Below are 19,206 nucleotides of genomic sequence, written 5' to 3' on the forward strand. Positions count from 1 at the left end.
TTCGCCGAGGAGAAAAGCCGTTTCTCCCTGCAACTTGGCCGGGCTCTCGCCAATCGTATCACGATCGCGCGGGAGAATCTCAAAGTTGGGACTTTTCAACCGAATAACCGACCGGTCTCGTCGAACACTCGTCGATCTCTCACGGCCGGCTCTGGTAGAGCGGGACACTCCATTTTCGCGCGATTCCGGTAATTCGACTTGCCAATATTTTTCTCGCCCTCCGGCAGTAGTCGATTCGCCACCGTCGTCGTCGACGACGATGACGACGACGGCGTCGTATAAGGTGGCACTGGTAGCGGGAGCTGTAAGAGAGACAAAAGTACGGGTGGGATAACTCGCGTTAGCAGACGCGGAAAACGCGGGAGTTGAGGAGGAAAGAAGAGAGTTACGGAGGGGGTTGTTAGGAGGTTAAGCCGCGAATTAATCCAGCCGTCAGACGAGATGTCTAACTTGGTTGATGGTTTGTGCCCTGGCCCCGCCCCAACCCCGGCGTTGCCCCCCTGGCGTTGCCCTGCCGTTGCCCTGCCGTTGCCCTGCCCGGAACGACGGACCCCGACTCGATCGGCAAATGGACCACCACGACCCTACCAACAATCGACAACAACCACCAACCAACCACCAATGAACCAACCACCAACCACCACGGCCCGACAGTACAAAGCCTCAATCATTGTACCCGATTGCCCCGGACCCGAACGGTAATGACCAACACCAACTACTTAATGTTCTTATTTTTCTTTGTCTCTAATTACGAAGTACCTAAGGCGCCTGAGGAACCTGGCGAACAACGGATCTCTTTCTGTATTACTCTGTATACACCACTACTCTTTCCACCTTTCTCTCTCTCTCTCTCTCTCTCTCTCTTTCAGAATCTGTTCTATCATTTGACGTTCTCTTTCTTTTCTCTTCTTCCATCTGTTTATATGTTTAACTATTTCCACCTTATTTGTCTGTTAAAAAAAGAAATCTCTCTCTGTCCGTCCGTCTCTCTCTCTGTACCCGTCTACTTCTGTTGACCTGTCTGTTTCTCCGTCACACTGGCTCTTCTTTCCACCTGCGCGTCACGTGCCGACGTGTCAACGCGACGACTATTCACGCGCTCTTATGTTGTCTACTTCCGCGTTTCTCTTCGTTCCGTTCCTCGGCCGCGTTTCATTGCTCGCGTCGCGTCGTGAAATCAAATGATGAAGCGCGTCGGAAGAAGCGGCGAAGAGAATAAGATGATGAAAACACCTCGTGATGCGCGCACGCTCGACCCATTGTCGCGGAAACTCGTCCTTCTCTCGCGAGATCCGGAGCGATTTGTTCGACTTGGACACATCCCCGAGTGCGGTGCGTTCCTCTCGGATTACTTTGGCGGGCAAGAGACCGTGGCCGTGCGAGTGAAAGCGCGTCGCCGTGGATGCACCTGTCGTTGGCACGCGGTCGCAAGTGCATCGCCGTCGAAACGCAGCGTCTCGTCCCGTCGCATATGTGTCACGCGAAATCAGATCGATTTTTAATTCAATTTCGTCGGATTCTGACGGAACGTCTCGCTAATTCGCACGTCGAATCAGCGTGTGCACGAGGCTTGGCTGAGGTCAATTGTAATAATTCTGAAACTGTAATTAATCGGCTAGACTAAAATTTCTTTCGTTCTTTATTCTCTCCACACACATGCGCGCGCATTCTCTCTCTTTCTCTCCTTCTTTCTCTGTCTGTCTTATTTTTCTCTTATTTCCATTCTCTTTCTCACGTGCTATCCTTCTCATTTTAGTTTTTGATTTTTCCTGCGTAAGCGTCACGTAATAAGACGTGTGCGATATCACTCGACACCCACACACGTATATACACACACGTACGATGTCGGGGATATGTTCTTAACGGTGTCTGTAATATGTGGCTAACACGGAAGCTAATATGTGGTATGTGACGCACGTGGCCTTAGGGCCGGCTCAGTGTTAAGAGTTGTCTCAAGGTGTTGTTTTATCGCGTTGAAAAATATCCAAAATTACCGATTAACGACAGAACTGTTTTTCGCCCCGACCAAGATCGGGAGGGAGAGAGCGAAATTGATTTTTAAGTGTCTCATTGCGACGACGGGAATTTTTTTTCTTTTCTTTTTTTTTTTGTTTTTCCTACCTCACACGCTTCGTGTTCTCTGTCGTAGAGCAGACGAGAAGCGGCCGAACGCTTTCAACGCGACAAAATGCCTTTTAGATATTTTGGACCCCGAGATATATGTGTGGTTGCTCGTTGGCCCCGCCATTATTAGAAGTACACTCCGACGTGATGAATGAACTCGAGTCGAGTCACTTACCGACGCTTTGCTATGAATTAACACCACGTGCTTTTACGACGAATCTCGTCTCTCGGGAGAGGAGGGACCGCACCGTCGATGGTGTGACGAGGTCGCAGGCCCGCAATGATAAACTTTGCGTTCGATTGTTGCACGACCTCCTCGCTTCGGCCGATTATCGACGATAATCCGCGGGATACGCGATCCACCGCAGTCCTCCCCGCCACGGTCGTTCCTTTTCTCCTCCGGGCAATTACGTCGCGTACCGGCGCGTACGTACGCACACACGCGCAGGTGTTAAGCGGGATATTTATCTTCGTCCTGGGACGCCGGCGGCTATAAATTTCTTTATCGCCGGCGACTAAGGTCCTCGAGGATGTCCTTAATGCGATTTCTATTCGCGGCTGGATACGGCCGGGAATTTCGCGAAAGGGGCTGTGAAGAAAGCGCTGGAGAAAGAAGATCCCGTGTGATCCCTGCGCGACCATATTTCGCGGGATCTCGACGCCGGCCAGAAAAAGCGAAGTTTATTTATTTATTTATTTATTTACTTTTTTCATTTGATTTATTTACTCGTTGCTTCTGTGCATATGCCGTGAACTTTCAAAATGATAGGGGAGCAGAATCGAGGAGGCATAACGCGTCGCTGTCTATTACCTTCCGTCTCGTTTCTTCTCATCGGCTTCTCTCAAAATCGATTGCTCAAATGCAGTGAATTCTACCTTATTACGTAACTTAACGAGACGCGATGGTATAAGAGCGGCCGGTTGTCCAACGACCGTCGCGCGGCGTTCAACCTGTCGGGGAGACTTCGTTTGAACGATCCGTTCTCGGCGACGACGAGTCGAAACTCGATTAACTCGTCTCGTTTAGCGACTCGATCTCTCGCGAGCGAAAATGCGAAGAAGAAACGACGGCGTTTGTTGCGTTATCCGCGCCGGGACGTAACCGATCGCTCCCGGCGAGACGACGTATCACATATAGATGGCCGAATTCCTTCCAGATGTGTCATTCCACGTGACTCACGAGTACCGCGGCTCCCATAAGACACTCTCGACCGTCGTCGTCGGGCCTTGAATTATTCGACCACCCTTCGACGCTTTATGCGCTATCAAGGCCCGACAACCGTGCTTGATCTCCGGTAGTTCTCCACGTATGTCTCTCTCTTTACTTTTCCCCTTCGCTGGCAAAACGAGAAACGATACGTCGTGCATAGCGATAAGCGCGAGCCTCTCGAAGGGATGATTTTCGACCACACCAACCAACCGACCCAACACCCCCGTAATTGTCCGCACGATAATGCCGTGACTGCTCGTTTCGACTTCTTTTGGATTAGTGTTGCACCGATCAACTCGCGAGTTCCTTCCAGTCGAGCGGAGCCGCAGAGCCGGCTGTCTCGCCTTTTCCACCTTCGGCAGTCGGAGTTGATCGGTGTAAAAGACGTCCTGTTTTTGTCCACGAACTGGGTTAAGTAGGGAAACTTGTAGCTGGTGATGGCAATTTCCTCGATTGGGAACGGCACCGACTAGGGGACGGAGGGGACTCCTAGCTGCGCCCGTGTCCGCATCGTACGAGTCTCTCGGTGTAATTAACACGCCGTAATCGACGTTTGCGCTTTCAAGTAGGCAGAACTGCGCGCGAAGGAAGGTGAACGAAAAGTCGTCGCGAGGCCGTCGTCCATGTACGACCGATCGCGTCCAGGAGGAGAGGATCGTTCGTGGCGACGTGAATGTTACTTGATTCGCGCGTTAAGTTAACCGCGAGTTTGCGCTTTCCCGTCGCCGGTAGAACCGATAGAACGTTTTCGCTGAGGGACGTGTGCAACTTTCCGTGGTGTGTGTGTGTGTGTATGTGTGTGAGTGTCCGGTCGAATATGCGGTCTCAGCTCGTTGTAACGAGGAAGGGAAACGGAAGTGGATGACGAGGAGGGAGGAAAAAGCGCGGGGAAGAGAGTGAGAGAGAAAGAGTATGTGTGTGTGTGTGTGAGGAGGGAGGGGGGGTCGTATTAGCCGGGGTGGGATTCGCGCCGGTCATCGTCCCGAAAAGTTCCGTGTTTGTTTCCGACCGGGGGAGGAGACAACAGCGGGGGAATCTTCGGCGTGTTTATTGAAGTCGCGGGGGAAGGAACTCGAATACCGTCCTCTTTCTAAAATTCCGACGCACGAAGCGTCGGCAAAGCCGAGGAAATTAGCGAAAGAGAGCTTTCCGATATCCTCGTAATGTAAGAAAATTGAAAACGTTTTTCTCCGCCGCGAGAGAAGAGAACATCTCCCTATCTCCCTCCCTTTCTCTCTCTTTTTCTCTCGTAGTCTTACGGATCGCGAGCTGATAAAATGGGAAAGTTATGTACACTTCCGTCATCATGCGCGACAGGATTATCGATAATGTTAATATTGAAAGGCAGAGAGGGAGAGAGAGAGAGAGAGAGAGAGAGAGAGAGAGAGGGAGAGAGAAGGAGGACGATATTCAAGGATTTTCCCGTTGCGTCTCGTCGTTTCCTTTCCGGCACGACGATTCAGCCGGAAAGAAAAGCGATCGGCGCGCGCGCGCGCGAGAGAAAAAGAAAGAAAGAGAGAGAACGTATATGTACCAGCGGTGGTGAATTGAATCGCGGGGCGCATATTACCGGCGCTGTTTTTCGACGACGCGCGCGCGACGGCTCGCATCCGATGGGCGCTCGTAAATACGGTCATTGTGACCGCGCGCGCGCGTGCGATGCGATTGAAGCTGGATGGATGTAGGTCGGGAAAATACCGCATTCGCGTTGCCGAGGGGGTGAATCTAGTCCGAGCTTACTACGGTCGATCGCCGGTAGTTCGCGATTGCTGCACGCGAGCCGCTCTGCGGTTCTCGAAAACTGCGGTATCATCTTTTGCGATGCGCGGCTCACCGACTGCCGGGGATTCGCCGTGGAACTAATAAAGGTTAACCCTTTTTCGTTGCCGTCGAGCCGGCTAACGCCTGTTTTAGCGCACTCTGAATTATCTCGGGGCGAAGTCGTATTTTCGGAACGAGGGGAAATTCACTCGGAGCGACAGTGAGCGCAAATCCTGCGAATATTTCACTCAAGCTTAGCCGATGGGATCGATTGAATGATGCGCTTGTTAACATCAATATCTATCAATTCCCGTGCATCGTGTTTTTTGATACTGGCATCTCGAAATAAGCTTTCGTTAGTATTAGTAAGATAAATTTGTTGACGCGTTTCATGTAGTATCGACTCGATACGATTATTAAGTAATCGTAGATGTGCCAATGAAACGAGCAGTTTATTGTTATACACTTTGCAATGTGATCTCGATGTCAATCGTATGCTGATTTTTTAACCTTGATGAATCCATTATAATAAAAATTAATGTAAAATATGTGCCGAACAGATCGTGGGTCGTCACGATAAATGTGATCCTTATTAATCTATTATTGACTATTTTTGTATTAATTTTATTTGTCAATTACAATTAAACTGATATTATACTTAATATATAATTGATACGTATTGACAGGATAGTCGGCATGTTTCGATGCAAAATTCAAATTCTTCGTGAATATATATATTAGAACGAATCGATACAAAAGTGTCAGTTTCAGACGTAAATATATCGATAGTATCGAAACCGGTCTCAGTCCCATCACTACTCAAGCTCACAGTGGATTCTTACTGCTCACGAGTGAATGTTTCAATCGCGATCGGAGTGAATTTGTTCTCCTGCGAGACGATAGCAGCCTTCTCGAGCTCGAATGAAAATATTCACTCGACGACGGAAAGTTCGCTCCGCACGAGTGAAAGGTCATTCGAATTCGGTTGACTGGGGTTGTCACTTCATTTTCCGAGTGGAAATGTCGCTCCGGGAAATTTAGACAGTTGTGCCAGGCGCGAGCCTCCGGATTTGTCCTCGTTGCGATGAAAAGTTCATCGGCGACGAGGCCTCGACGAAGAGAGTTAACCCGGGCAGCCGCCGTACGTGGTGTTATTAACAAAGAGTGGTGTTAATTCGGCGGTCGCGCGTCCCCGTTAGAATTGATCGGGGAACATAATGGCGTTCGGTTTCGCGGTGGTTCGCGTCGCGATAATCGCGCGCTCGCGGCCACGAATTATCGAGCGACATTCGGCCATTATTGCAAACCTTTGTCGGGTTTTTTAACGCAGCCCATTGCCAGGGCGTTATTTGTCGTTTAAATGTCAGTATCGTCGTAACTCTATTAACCGTCGAATTCAATATGAGGTGTGGGAAAACGGCCTCGGAATATAATAAACATTTATAATGTATCTAAATGCTGTGACTAATGCAATGTAGCAGAGCGCCGCGGCATCCAGCTCCGATCGACCCATCGCGCATTTAATTACTCTCTCTCCGCCACTCCATCGGGGGTTGGAATATCGCCGAAACGCCGCCGTGTTCGAAGCGCATTCGCTCTAACGGGTGACGCCGAAGTAGAGCGCGCGCAGCGGGCTGGTGTATCGTCGGGGTTGATGTAATACCATGCGTACGCATCCTCATACGCACGAAACGTCATTCGCACAGGATTGCATATGGTCAATAGAGCACGTACGCGAAAATCGCGATGTACGCCGATCTCCACCGAGACCAAGATAATCCTCGGGCTTCTTCTGATTCTAGGGTGCTTACCATCAGCTCGGACCTGCCCACTGTTCTGCAAGTGTTGAACGAGGTCGTACCTAATCTAGAAGAGGTGAGTGTCCGAGGCTTCATCCCGTCATAGACCGTGCCCTTTTGTTTTTTGCTCTCCCTTCGACTGTAACTCTCTCTCTGGATTTCTTCCAGTGAAATTCCATTCGAGTGACTTTTCGCGCAGGGGTGAATGTTTTCATTCGGAATTGAAGAGCGGATCCGTGCGCGCCGTCTTTCGCAGGAGCAAATTCGCCGATTGAAGCGTTCACTCATACGGGTTAAAAACAAGTCCCCTCCGCGAATTGCGGCGAAATTCCGAGCGGCGTGTGCTTTCATCACTGCCGCTCCGAATTTTCGTCTTGAGCGAGATTTAACTCCGAGAAATTTCGAGAGAAAGAGAGAGAGCACTTACGCGCGCCTTTTCCTCGCGACAAAATCACACCTGCCGTCCGATCGCAGGTCGCAGTGGAGCCGGCTAACGCATTCCAGCTTCCACGATTTATTATTGACACGATTTCAGAACGGTTCCCGTCATGGCAGCGACGAGATCGACGTGCGCATGCTGGTGCATCAGAGCCAAGCGGGGTGCATCATCGGTAAAGGTGGCCTGAAGATCAAGGAGCTGCGCGAGGTGAGTCACTTTCTCGATAATTAATCGCGAGCCTCGTAAGACGACGTAACTCGTTTCTCGCGTTTTTCGCCAGCCGTCTCGCGACGGTATTGCGCGAGTTAACGATTACACTCGCGCGGGCGTCCGCGCAAGAAAAAGAGCCGCCGAACAACGTGCGGCAACTTGAAAACGCGGCATGTGTCAACATGCAAAAGGGGGGGGGGGGAAGGACAGGAGAAAAAAAAACGAGAGAAAACGCCGTGTTTCACACTTTGATCCTTTTACGAGCCGCGCGTATGTGTATCGTCTTACCGAGTTCCCTAAATACTGCTCGACGTTATCGAGTGATATAACGTTCAAGTGACGGTATGAAAGTCAATTCCAGACTTCGTGTAGGTCGCGAGGCTCTTATTTTATTAGCAGTGTAACGCGAGGAGGGAAAGAACGAGAGAGGAGCGGAGTGCGCGAGATCGCGAAGTTCCGCCGTCGAGAACGCAAACACCGCGATCGGCATGTTCATTTATTAGCGAGACAGAGGGCTCGGGAACTTTGAAGCTCGTTTATAATGTATCGACAAGGTTCTCTCGGTTTGATCACATAAACCACGCGGAGGAGTAGCTCGACTCGCGTTTTGTGAGACGATTTCGAGGACGACAATTAGCGATTCGGATAATCGCGCGTAGAATTCGAGGATTATTAGTATTTAAGGATAAGGCCGCGGAGGAGAGATCGTCTTCCGCGTTCTGGGGCCGGCAATAAGCGGCACGACTCGATGGAATGACAATTAGTTCTCCTTTAATTAGCGATCTCCCCCCGACATCGTGCTCCATACTCCTCCGGGTTTTCCAGCGAAGAGCTCGGTTGGTTCGCTGGCTGGCTGGCTGATTAGCTAGCCCGTTCTGAAATATGCAACGTGGCCAAGTGGCTCGTTACGTTTTCCGCGTTCGCGAGAAACAAAACCGAACCCCGACCAAGCTTTTGTCCCGTCTCGAATCGGTGAATACTTCTGTCGAGTCGTGGACTTTCTGCAGCCTCCTCGTCAAGAGAACGAAACTTAACACGACCGAAACATTTGCTCGTGATTTATATTTGTAAGATTTTCTCGTTCGTCGTGTTAAATTTCGTTTAACTAGAATTCCCGTGCTTTGGCACTTTATGGTCTTTTACTGAAGATTACAAGATATTTGATTTCTTAGCAGAGCCTGCTTCAATGACTTTTCGCAACCCTTTTTTTCTTCCTCTCTCGCTCTATCTCGCCCTCTTCCTTCTCTTCGCTCATCGTCCTTCCTTTTTCCCTCTCCCCGTGCCCTACGATTCTGTCACTGACGTGACAGGATATTTCCGGGGCTCGACGGTGCCCGATTGTCATTTATAAACAGCGGCGAGAGCAATTAAAACAATTATCGCACGCGTCATTGGCGAAACAGAGTTAAAGGTGAAGCATTTTGCAAGTGTATTTTTGCACGATGATTCCGATTGGTTACATTTTGTCGGCGTATCGATTCATTAGTTAGCATTACAAACTTGCGAGAGAGGTTTTTACACGCCGCCCGCGGATTCTCCGCCAAAGGTACGCATTGTCATCATTACGCCCTCTCTCTCTCTTTCACTTGCAAACAAATTTAACGAGCTTCCATGTGGCGCCTGTATATCGGCGCGCGCTGAATAACGTTGTTTAGCAATTTGCTGAAAACTTATTCGTAATTTCGTCAGTCTTAACATCCTCGGTGAAGAGCTGCCGGGATAATTAGTCCATTAGAGTTTAGTTAACTGCTGCGTCAGGTAATACATTTAAACGTATTGCTCGAGGGGGAATCGGGCGACGGAGCAATCGAGTTTCGAAACACACGGTGTGACCGGCAAAAAGTCAAGACAAACCGGAAGCGAGAGAGAGAGAGAGAGGGGGAGCTTCACGCTCGATCACTCATCGGGATGAAAGTGAAATATCTTCACAATTCAACTCGAAAAAGGCTTCTCTCGAGTGAGTGAAATGGATACGCAAGATACGCGGACATACATGAAGCTCGTAACGTAGATAATAAAAGCAGCAACCGCCACGTGTCAAGAGGCGACGGGGGTGGGTTCTACCCCCGTGGAACGAACGGAAGACACGGCACCGCCACTCGGCGACATCGCCAAGTCGTTTTATTTCGACTCGCGCGGGGTAGGGGTAACTTTATTGATTCCGAACGGGATTCCGCCGCGCGTTTTTCCCCCCGTCATAGGGGGATCCCGTCTAACTGCCGGGAAACGCTCTCCCGATCGCCTTCGCGTCTCCCATCGCCGGAGACCCGCGGGGGAAGCGGGGTAAGGATTGAACGGTTATTTATTATTCCGCGCGAGTGCGATCGCACGCCCACGAAATTGTCCCGGGTTCTATCTTCTTCGTCCTTCGCGAGACGCTTCGTGGCGCGTTTGCAAACGAAAACCGTGGCGAAGATCGTGGAAACGTACGCGCACACGCGACCTCAAATCGACTTCGTTAGATCGCGATTCTCTCTCTCTCTCTCTGCGAATTTGCGGGAAACCGCTGCGAGCGGCTATTTGTCGCGCAAATTATCGTCACGGGCCCCTCCGACACGACGCGTATCTCTGACCGACGTGTCTCTCACCGGGGACAATGCGCGAAACGATGGCGAGAATTGTGGCTGATCGAAATTTATCGATTGTTCGGCGGCCGCCCCGAGATTATCGCCCCTAATTAACTCTAGGCCCTCCCAATCGTTCGATGGCGGCGGCGGCTCGCCGCGCTGCGACACTCGCTTTTAATTGACGACGTTGAACTGCGATTCTACGCTTTCGATGAATATTCGCGGCGATGTATCGGGCTGGTGCAAAAGTTCCTTTCTCTTCTCAAGCTAACTTGGTCCGTCAAGGCATTTTCTTGGGAATCCTTTTGAATTTTAGCTGCGTACCGATGCAAAGATTATTTTTACGTCTGTTAAGTTGGAAAACGATTGACCATTTGGAAGCTGCTACACCATATTTAGGATTTCAGTGAAAGATTATTGTGATATTAAGGACATTAATATAAACATTGCGGAAAGATTTCTGCGCGTATTAAGTCGATTGAGATTCTATTTTGGAATAAATCAATACTTTATGTATGTATTATATAAAATCTGCCGCTGTTCGTTCGCGAGCTTGCTCGCGTATCATTCTCCTCGCGGCATTATCGAAACGATATTCCCGAAGGTGTGCGAGGTCCATGCAAATAGAATGACTGATAGGCCCGAATGCTTCTTGATAACGTCGGCTTGAAGAATGTGAAAGGAATACGAGATGCGGTAGGGGGAAATATGCATGGCGCAAAGGCGGTGACACGAGGCTCGGGTGCACTTGCATCTGTGAGTATAATGCGGACACGATGGTACACTTTGAACCTTGGAAAAGGATCCGGTCGGATCGGTCGCGCGGAACCGGTAGATGAGCAAACCGTCGAATCGATGCAAATCCGATTCGGTCTTTAATGGTCTTTACGCGCGCGGTTTGTCCAAGATCGCGTAATAACCGCGGCACGATGCGCCGAGCTGTGTCGTTATCGTCTCTCTCCCTCGTATGGATTTTATGTCATCCCGTCCATAAAATGCCGCGCGCTCTAGCAACGTATAAATATAAAATAAAAAGAGAGAAAGGAAAGGAGCGAGAAGCACGCAACAAACGTTTGTTGCATCGCGAAAAATCCAGAGAGAGGGCGAAATGCGCCCTGTCAATTGAGATAAAACTTTGATCTCCGAGCCGGCCGGTTTAATTTTGCAAAGGTTTCTCCGGTCTGACTCGATGATATACCGCAGATTCGCCGTATCCGTTTCAAAGCGGTCGGTCCGATAAAAACGCGCTAGCTATGAGAGAGAGAAAGAGAGAGCGTCGAGTATGTGCATGAAATATTCGACACCGTCGAGTAGAGGATCAGGCCGGCGCGGAATTTCCGTTCCGCATTAACTCGACAAATTCCGTCCGTCGCGCACTTGGCGGCGCTGTTTGCTCATATTCGTATTGGACAGCCGAGCGCACGTAGACGAGGAAGCCATATGTCCGCTCGGTGGCCAATCATCAGGCGCTTAATGCGGCTCGTCGCGTGCTAACCACACGTGGCGTGTCCAAGTGCGTTCTAACGGCAACGTGTCTATCTCGGCGCATCCACGATCAGGGCGCGTGCGGGTTCATATATGCGCTGCGGATCGACCGATCCTGCGCATTCGCCGCGTTCGGAAAGATACAATTCCGTTGGCATAACTGAATTTTCCCCCACCTGGGGAAACAGAAAGATTCCTGTCGGAGGCTCCTGCTCGGTCAATTGCTCTCAACCGTTGTCTCAACCGGCCCCGAGTGTTCACACGAATATTCTCCGGTGGAACGGAGATACCATCTTTCGTCACCGAGTTTTCATCTGGTTTCTATTCAGTCGCAGGAAGCGGGTTTCTTTTTTTTCTTTTTTCCAGAAGCCAGCGCCCCCGGTAAACTCTTAGCAACTGTTCCTCGTCGTTAGCATATTGTTGCGATGCTGCACGTTTGGTAGTTCTGTGTATTTACATTTGAAAAGAGGCGCTATCCTTCAAGTGATATTTATTTGATCCAAGTAAAATGGTTACTCCAATGCCCCCTGGCAAATATTTATTCGAGAAGTAGCGAAATATAATTGGTCATATACATATTTCCTATAAGCGGACATTTATTTATATGTGTTAAAATAATGGCGACAAGTATTAAATTCATAATATTGAGAATATTAGAATGTATTTTTGGAAAATACTTACCGGACGGAGAAAAAATCGAAATTTAAAACCGCTGGATTTTTCCAATGGAAAGAAAATATTACATGTAATTCTAGTAAATACTCTCTTAAATTCGTATAACAATTTTACATCCAGTGATTTATTTACAAATTAAGGTATTACTGCGTTCAATCAAGTCATTACTACGAGATATTGGAATATACTTAAATTGATAAAAATATTATTTGATTTAAAAAGCTGAGAAACCGATAATTACGTTTACTTGATTGTGGCACATTTTTTTCTCTGTACGCGTTTAAATCTAACGTTCGGTTCTTATAGGCAAGTTTAAAATGATCTCTTGATTGGTCGCCTTGGAGCCTTTTGATCGTTGCAATTATTCCTCGCGATTAGCACTTTTAGACCCTTGATGGATGCAGAAGAATACACCAATCAGAGGCAATGATCATTAAACGCTGGCTTCTGCTGAACACAGCCATTGCGTCACGTCGCGGTGATCTTCGTCTCGCGTCGATGCGTCATTCGGGTCGCGTGCCGCGCTTGCGGCATTAATTATGCAAAGATCATCAAGGCTAGAGTTCTACCGACTCCTAGAGAACCATCGGCAACAGGTACGCGTTTACCTTTGGCGTACCTCAGCGTGAAAGCCGCGAATGTCTCGAACGAAACTTACATCGACAAACGTTCATCACGGCGCGTCAGACTGATTTCGAAAGGACGAAGGTGGTCGAAACTTTTCTTCGCAGCATTTCACTTCCTCTTCCTTTCGTCGCGGTTTCCTCAGACGCGGCTCATTTCGGTCGGCGCCGCGCAAGTTTCGTGCGTTTAACGGGCGAACGAGAGAGGGCGACGCCACCGGGTTAACGGACAAGGGGCGAGTAAAAAAGCTCTACCAACGAAGCTCGAAATTAATTCCAGGAAGGTACGCCAGATAATTATGCACACGCGATGCCTTTATTATCCGCTGACGCCGTTTTGTCTACCGCGCGCGTTGCACGAGAGGCGTAGTGAAAGCGAGACGGGGAAGGGGTCGGGGAACAAAATGTTACGTCGCGGACTGCGAAATTACGTCTACGTGGTTTTCTCCGGTCGTCCGCGTCTGATGTTTGCACGCGGTCCATTCTGTCACTTGAACCGGAAACTGCGCAACAAACGGTGTTCTTTCTTACGTCAACGCGTGTGTGAAAAAAACGGGCGAAAGAGAAAACAAGAGAGGGAGAGAAACGAAATCAATTTACGCGTGAATATTTTAAATTGCAGAAAAGAAAGAGAGAGAGACGCGTTGCGCTGGCTGACGGACAACTCATCAGAGATAACGTCGGATTGATCCGCGAGCGTTGTATTTATTTGCAAATTAATTTCCATGTATCGCGAATCGGACACCGTATGCAAATACACCGCTCTACGGTATTCGAAATAAATGGCGCGTGTTTCTCTAAATGTAACTACGGCGCGGAATGCAACCAACCGCGATGTTTGATCGTCGCGGGCAAGAACCCGCGAGTCTGTTTGACTCCGCGAAATATTTCATCCCAGCCTCTCCCGATTGAACTGTACGATTAATTAAAGTATCAAAATGTTTGCCACGCACGTTCCGCTGGATGTGTAAACCTTCGGGGATTTTCGATAATGAGCAACGGCAAATCTCTCTCTCTCTCTCTCTCTCTATTTCTCTCTCTCTCGGTGTATCGCAAAACCGCGCAGCGATATTCCGACACACTCTTTCAACACATCGCGAGCCACGCGCCTTTGGAAATCCATACATTTCGTAAGCAGTAGTATAATACGTGGTAACCTTGACCGAAATTTTTACAGTTCTTCTTACAACATAGAAATCGATACAATAGAATCTAAATATAATTTTCTTCAAAGGTTGAGGTTGACCGACCGATCAGCGAGGTAAAGAGAGATCTATTCGATCATTTGGCAATATGTTAACATCTTGATTGCTGCAAAATTACCACAGACCTGAAAACCGGGAATCCCGGGTAAAGTCGTGAAAATTTAAATTGCTCAAGGAAAACCTGAAAGGGTCAAGGAAAGATAAAAGAGTTTGGAATTTTGAACTTTGCTCACAATTTCCTTGAATGCTTTTATTCCTAAAGAGTACTTATGATTTGTTTTAATATTACATCTAACATATTTATAGTGAAAACTCGCGCACTTTGCAATCGATTTATTCCTCGGCCGTAAGGAGAATAATCGAAGCGATTGGTCAGTTTAATTGAGCATTTTTATTCAATCACCCTTTTCCGTCTGTATAACTGCATTCTTTTTTCCAATGCTCATTTCTTTTTTATTGGCCTGAATTTGCATTCAGGATTATATTATGTACTAAATTTCTAAGTTTGCGTTGTGTGCTTCTAACAAGCGATTTTGCGATCCCCGCTTCTGAACGTGAAAATTTAAGATTGCATATTATTCGTGGAAAATTCTCCGCTGTCCTCGAGAAAACCTGGAGAAGTCGGGGAATTTCAAAAATCATTTTCTGCGGCAATGTGGAGATGATGGTTGGTGAAAATCATGGTAGTTCAAAATTTCTTCGTATAAAACGTCACACGATTTCACTGATATTTCACTCCAAGAAGTATTCGTTCACGTACTAAGACGTTTCTCGCGTCCGGCGCGAATCGAGGGTTAAAAATTTGAAGGAAAGAAAGAGGAAAGCGCGGTTTCCCTCCTGATACTCCCCGATTGTCGTAGTTCGTCGTTTTATCGCGCGCTGCCGAGAGAGTGCATACACGGGCAACATGTGTTGCTATGGGCCCTTTCTGGAAGGTCCGTGCGGCACGCAATCCCCGAACAGGTGCTGTCGAACCTGGTAACGGACGGTTCCGAACAGCTGCCACGCCAGGTGTAGCTGCTAGTCCCTAAGCTCTGCGAGCGGAGTGTCCACGCGCGAGCACCTTAACCTTCCCGTCCCCTCTCGCTCTTCGGAGGCATTGCTGCAACTCGTCCCTCTCCGCAGCTGATTCGACCATCTTTTTCGCACTGTCTTCACAATGTCGCTTTTTTTGCATGCTGCCTTGTAGCAAAGCCTTGTAGCAAAGAAGTTCGCCGGCGTTCGCGCTTCAGCGGCGTAGCCGTGAGAATCCGTTCGTGAGAATTCGTCCCCGCATTCAGACGCGTGTCTCGACGACGAGTGGAGCCAACGGTCATGCGGAAATTTCGGACCGATAACCGTGAAGCAACGTAGGTGACTCTCTCCCCGATTAGAGATGAGGAAGCATCAATCGGCGTGATTTTCAAGCGGGACACTCGGCGCTCGCTCATCCGCTTAAACGACGAGAACGCGCATCGGCGAGTTCCCGGCGAATATTCTCGCGATTTACAATCAGACCGCAGTTGGTCCCAAGGGCGACTTAACCGGGCGCGTCGCGCGGCGGAAGCGGACGTAGGAAACGAGCGGAGTGACGAAGCCCCCTCGTGGTTGAATGAAGTCGAGGCGGAGTCACGACAGCGACCGAAATCGAGCCAGGGGCGCATGACGGCTCCGCGTATCTACCACCTTTTCAGTAGTCGTTTGTACGTGCGCTCGCGAGGTTCTCCTCGCGTCTCTCTCTCTCTCTCTCTTTCGGTCGTCTCGAGCCTGAGTGGAGAACGCGTTCTCTCGGTTTTGCACACATTCTGTTTCCGGAGGATATCTCGGACTTCTTTCTCTCTCTTTCCCTTCCGGGATTTTCGCCGACGATGGGTACGTAGATCCGATCGATTGCCATTCGTCTTATCTTTCTTTTTCTATTTGTGCGGCAATAGACCTATTCGGTAACTTTTAACGACAATGTCGTTATGTATTGTCGTTGCGTCTTTATTATTGTTGCATTCAAAATATGTGGCGGAAAAGTTGCGAAAACGATGACGCAATGGTAGCGGCACTACTCGTTAAAATATCCGGAATAGGCTTATTTAGCGGGACTCGTTAATTTAGCGTTATTAACGCGGAATATCAAGCTTCTCTCACGGCCCTCGCGTGATTCTCCCCGTCGTGTCGTCAAACGGTGTTTCTTCGTTTCTTCTCTTTCCGGTTTCTAACGCTAATACACTTTTCGGCTTTCGCGAAACTACGTCTGCTGAGGTTATTTCTATTCCCCCCCCCCCTTTTTTTGGAGAGGAAGATTTAATACGAAACTTTTCCCGCGCCGTCGTTATAACTTTAAATAAAAGTACTATCGAGAACTATCGGGCGAAACTTGGGAACATTAACCGTGGAGCTGGAAGCGAGCAAGAAGCATGTACGGGGGGAAGGGCACGGTGTTCGTCTGTTTGCTCGCGTCGAGAATAGACTGTGCGAGTGAACGCGCGCGGAAGTGGACTCAAAAAGTGGAGTTTGCGCTGAGATTTATAAACTGTTTATTAAAGCGACGCGCGAGGAACGGGCTGGATACGGTGGCGGCGGGACGTCGAAGTGAAACGGCGACACTGGGCTAGAGGAAACGCTGGAGAAAAATGAGAAATAGCGCAAGAAAAAGAGAAGCTGTATTTGCTTTGGCTGCAGAGTTGTACGTACACGNGGAGTGGAGGTGCGCGCGTTTTCAACCTCGCGTATCCGCTTCTGCTTTTCCGCAACGTAAACGCGGAATAATCTTCGTTTCTCTCTTCCCCCTCTTTTTTCTTTTTACGCAAGAAAATAACTTAGCATCATCGGCTGAATCTCAGCAGCTAATTCAAATTTAGCTAAACGGCTCACGATTTTGCCGTTGAGAATCGGCTGATGCGAAATGCTCATATTTTCATTTCGCGAGTCAGATCTGAACTTCTCCGTTCGGAATCATACGATATACATGATATTTGTAGTCGCGATTCAACGGAAAAATTCGGACCTAACTTGGAATTCAAACGCCGAGTGTCTGACTTGAGGCAAGTTTCAAGTAACGGCTGTCAAACACATTTGAAAAACCTATTCGAAAGGAACGTCTCAGCTATCGGGGCTGCATCTCAGTTCCCTCTGCTGATTCCTTTTCTCCGCGTGTCACCCTGGTCTCTCTTCGTACGAACGTTATAACCTCGGACGCTGCCATGAACGCATAAGAGATTTGTAACAGCCACGAATCACCGAACCCGCATGTATATAGCGAGTTTTATCAGTAATTCAAACAATTAAGATAATGGCAGCATTATCTGTATCGTCAGAGATATCTACGCGGTTTTCTTTGATCTCGTAGCTCTCTGTCGCTACGTGGATCAGTGTAAAATGTGGACGCATACATCGTGTGCAAACGAACGAAAATGAAACCGGGGAAAAAACAGCTCCAACCCTTCGTCGTCAGCAGATAAGAACGGACGGAACTGTTCCTTTAACGGCCGTTTTATCGGACATTGCCGATCCTATCGTTTAGATCTCCGTAAGGAGGAACGCTCTAAGCGATATCTATTCCCATCGATACCCATCGAACTCGAATGAACTTCGAACCTCGATTCGCTTCTAATTTCAAAATTTAATCTCGTCCGATATATATGTGTGTATATATATATATATATATATACACACATATTTATAAACCTAGATTCATTGAAACTTGGATACGAGACACTTTTCCTCGACTTTAATCAGCTGTTTCAGATAACACGTAAAATTCTAGACCGGAAAATTTTCCATTTTTCGCGGATTGGAAATTTATATCGCGCTTCCGAAATACATTTTCGAGTGACCCACTTCAATTTCGGAGCCGGTGTAGCGACAGTTTATCGTAATAGGAAATGTGCCGCCGGTGAAATTTTACACCGGCGGATTACCTCGCGCGCGGGCGCGATATTTGACGGACGAAAATCACATTTTTATCGACGTCCCTACGAACTGGCGTCAATTCGTCGAATTTATTCGCCAGACGAGAACGATTGGAAGGTTGAAAATGAAAAAAATAGAGAGAGAAAGAGAGAGGGGGGGGGAGAAGGGAGAAAGAAGGGGAAAACGAGGTTGCACGCATGTCCCTTTCGTTTTAAGGTACGCTCGAGGCCAGAGCGGAGAATGGGGAGAATTTTTAGGCTCGAGAAAACGGGAGAAAATTGATCCGGAAGCTTTTATTATGTACACTTTCCACGTCTGTCGAGAGGAGCGAATTTTACCGCGCTTCCCTCTGCGCTCTCCCCCATCGCTCCTGCCCTCCTTTTTTCTCGGCGCGTCAGATTTTAATTTTAAATCGCGCTCCGTCGAGAGAGAGGAGCTACGTCCGGCGAAATTTTGCGCAGCGGGTATTTTTTTCCTCATTGCTCCGACGTACGTCGATGTTCGTATTATAATACGTAAACCTTGCGACGATGACGACGACGATGACGACGATGATGATCGCCTCGAACCATCTCCTTCCGTCGTTACGTTAGGCGAGAAAATTGCGCTTCGTCTTGAACGTCGTTTTCGATCGAAACGCATTCTCTGATATTAATCCCTTATTGCCTTCCGGGAGGTGCGACGCGATTATCGAATTACCCCCGTGATAAGGTTCTCGTGCCTGACTCCGCGCGGCGGGAGGGCGGAGGGAGAAAAATAAGCGAACGAGAGCTCGCGTGTCATTGTGCCGTACTTCTCCGGCGGAAATTTATGCTGTTCGCGGAAAACGGACGAGCGTACGAGCGAAAAGAAAGGGGGATTCGAGGGGGAGAAGACGAAGAGGAGGGGGTGAGGAAAGACCTCAAAAATAGAACCCGGCCACTTTACCGGGGGGACAATATCGTGCGTCTTAGCTTCACTCCGTAAAATAAACAGCTCCCCTCGCTTCCTCTCTACATCCCATCGCTCTACCCCCTTCCCCCTTCCCCACAAATGTCCTTTCCGCTTGTTCTCTCTTCTCCTCTTCCACTCTTTCTTCTCTTTTTCTCCCCCTCCCCCCCACCCCTCTCTCTCTTCTTCAACACTACATTTTCATATATCGCGTCCGCCGTCTTTGCGCCGGGTTACGAAAGGCGAATTTCCGCGATACTTCCTCGCTTCCGCGTTACTTTATCCCCCCCCCCCCC

General features: G+C 48.7%; 1 protein-coding gene across 1 annotated transcript in view; it reads left to right on the forward strand.

Annotated features, from left to right (window-relative positions):
- The window catches only part of LOC106750113 (heterogeneous nuclear ribonucleoprotein K), a 102,134-nt gene that overhangs the window by 56,741 nt on the left and 26,187 nt on the right, over nucleotides 1-19,206 (forward strand). Inside the window, exons 6-8 of the mRNA XM_014630214.1 lie at nucleotides 655-698; nucleotides 6,898-6,970; nucleotides 7,430-7,540. Of these exons, the coding sequence (XP_014485700.1) occupies nucleotides 655-698; nucleotides 6,898-6,970; nucleotides 7,430-7,540 (228 nt within the window). The remainder of the gene's footprint in view (nucleotides 1-654; nucleotides 699-6,897; nucleotides 6,971-7,429; nucleotides 7,541-19,206) is intronic.

This window comes from Dinoponera quadriceps, unplaced genomic scaffold, assembly GCF_001313825.1.
Source record: "Dinoponera quadriceps isolate SergipeBrazil2010 unplaced genomic scaffold, ASM131382v1 scaffold4585, whole genome shotgun sequence".
In the NCBI taxonomy this organism is placed as follows: domain Eukaryota; kingdom Metazoa; phylum Arthropoda; class Insecta; order Hymenoptera; family Formicidae; genus Dinoponera; species Dinoponera quadriceps.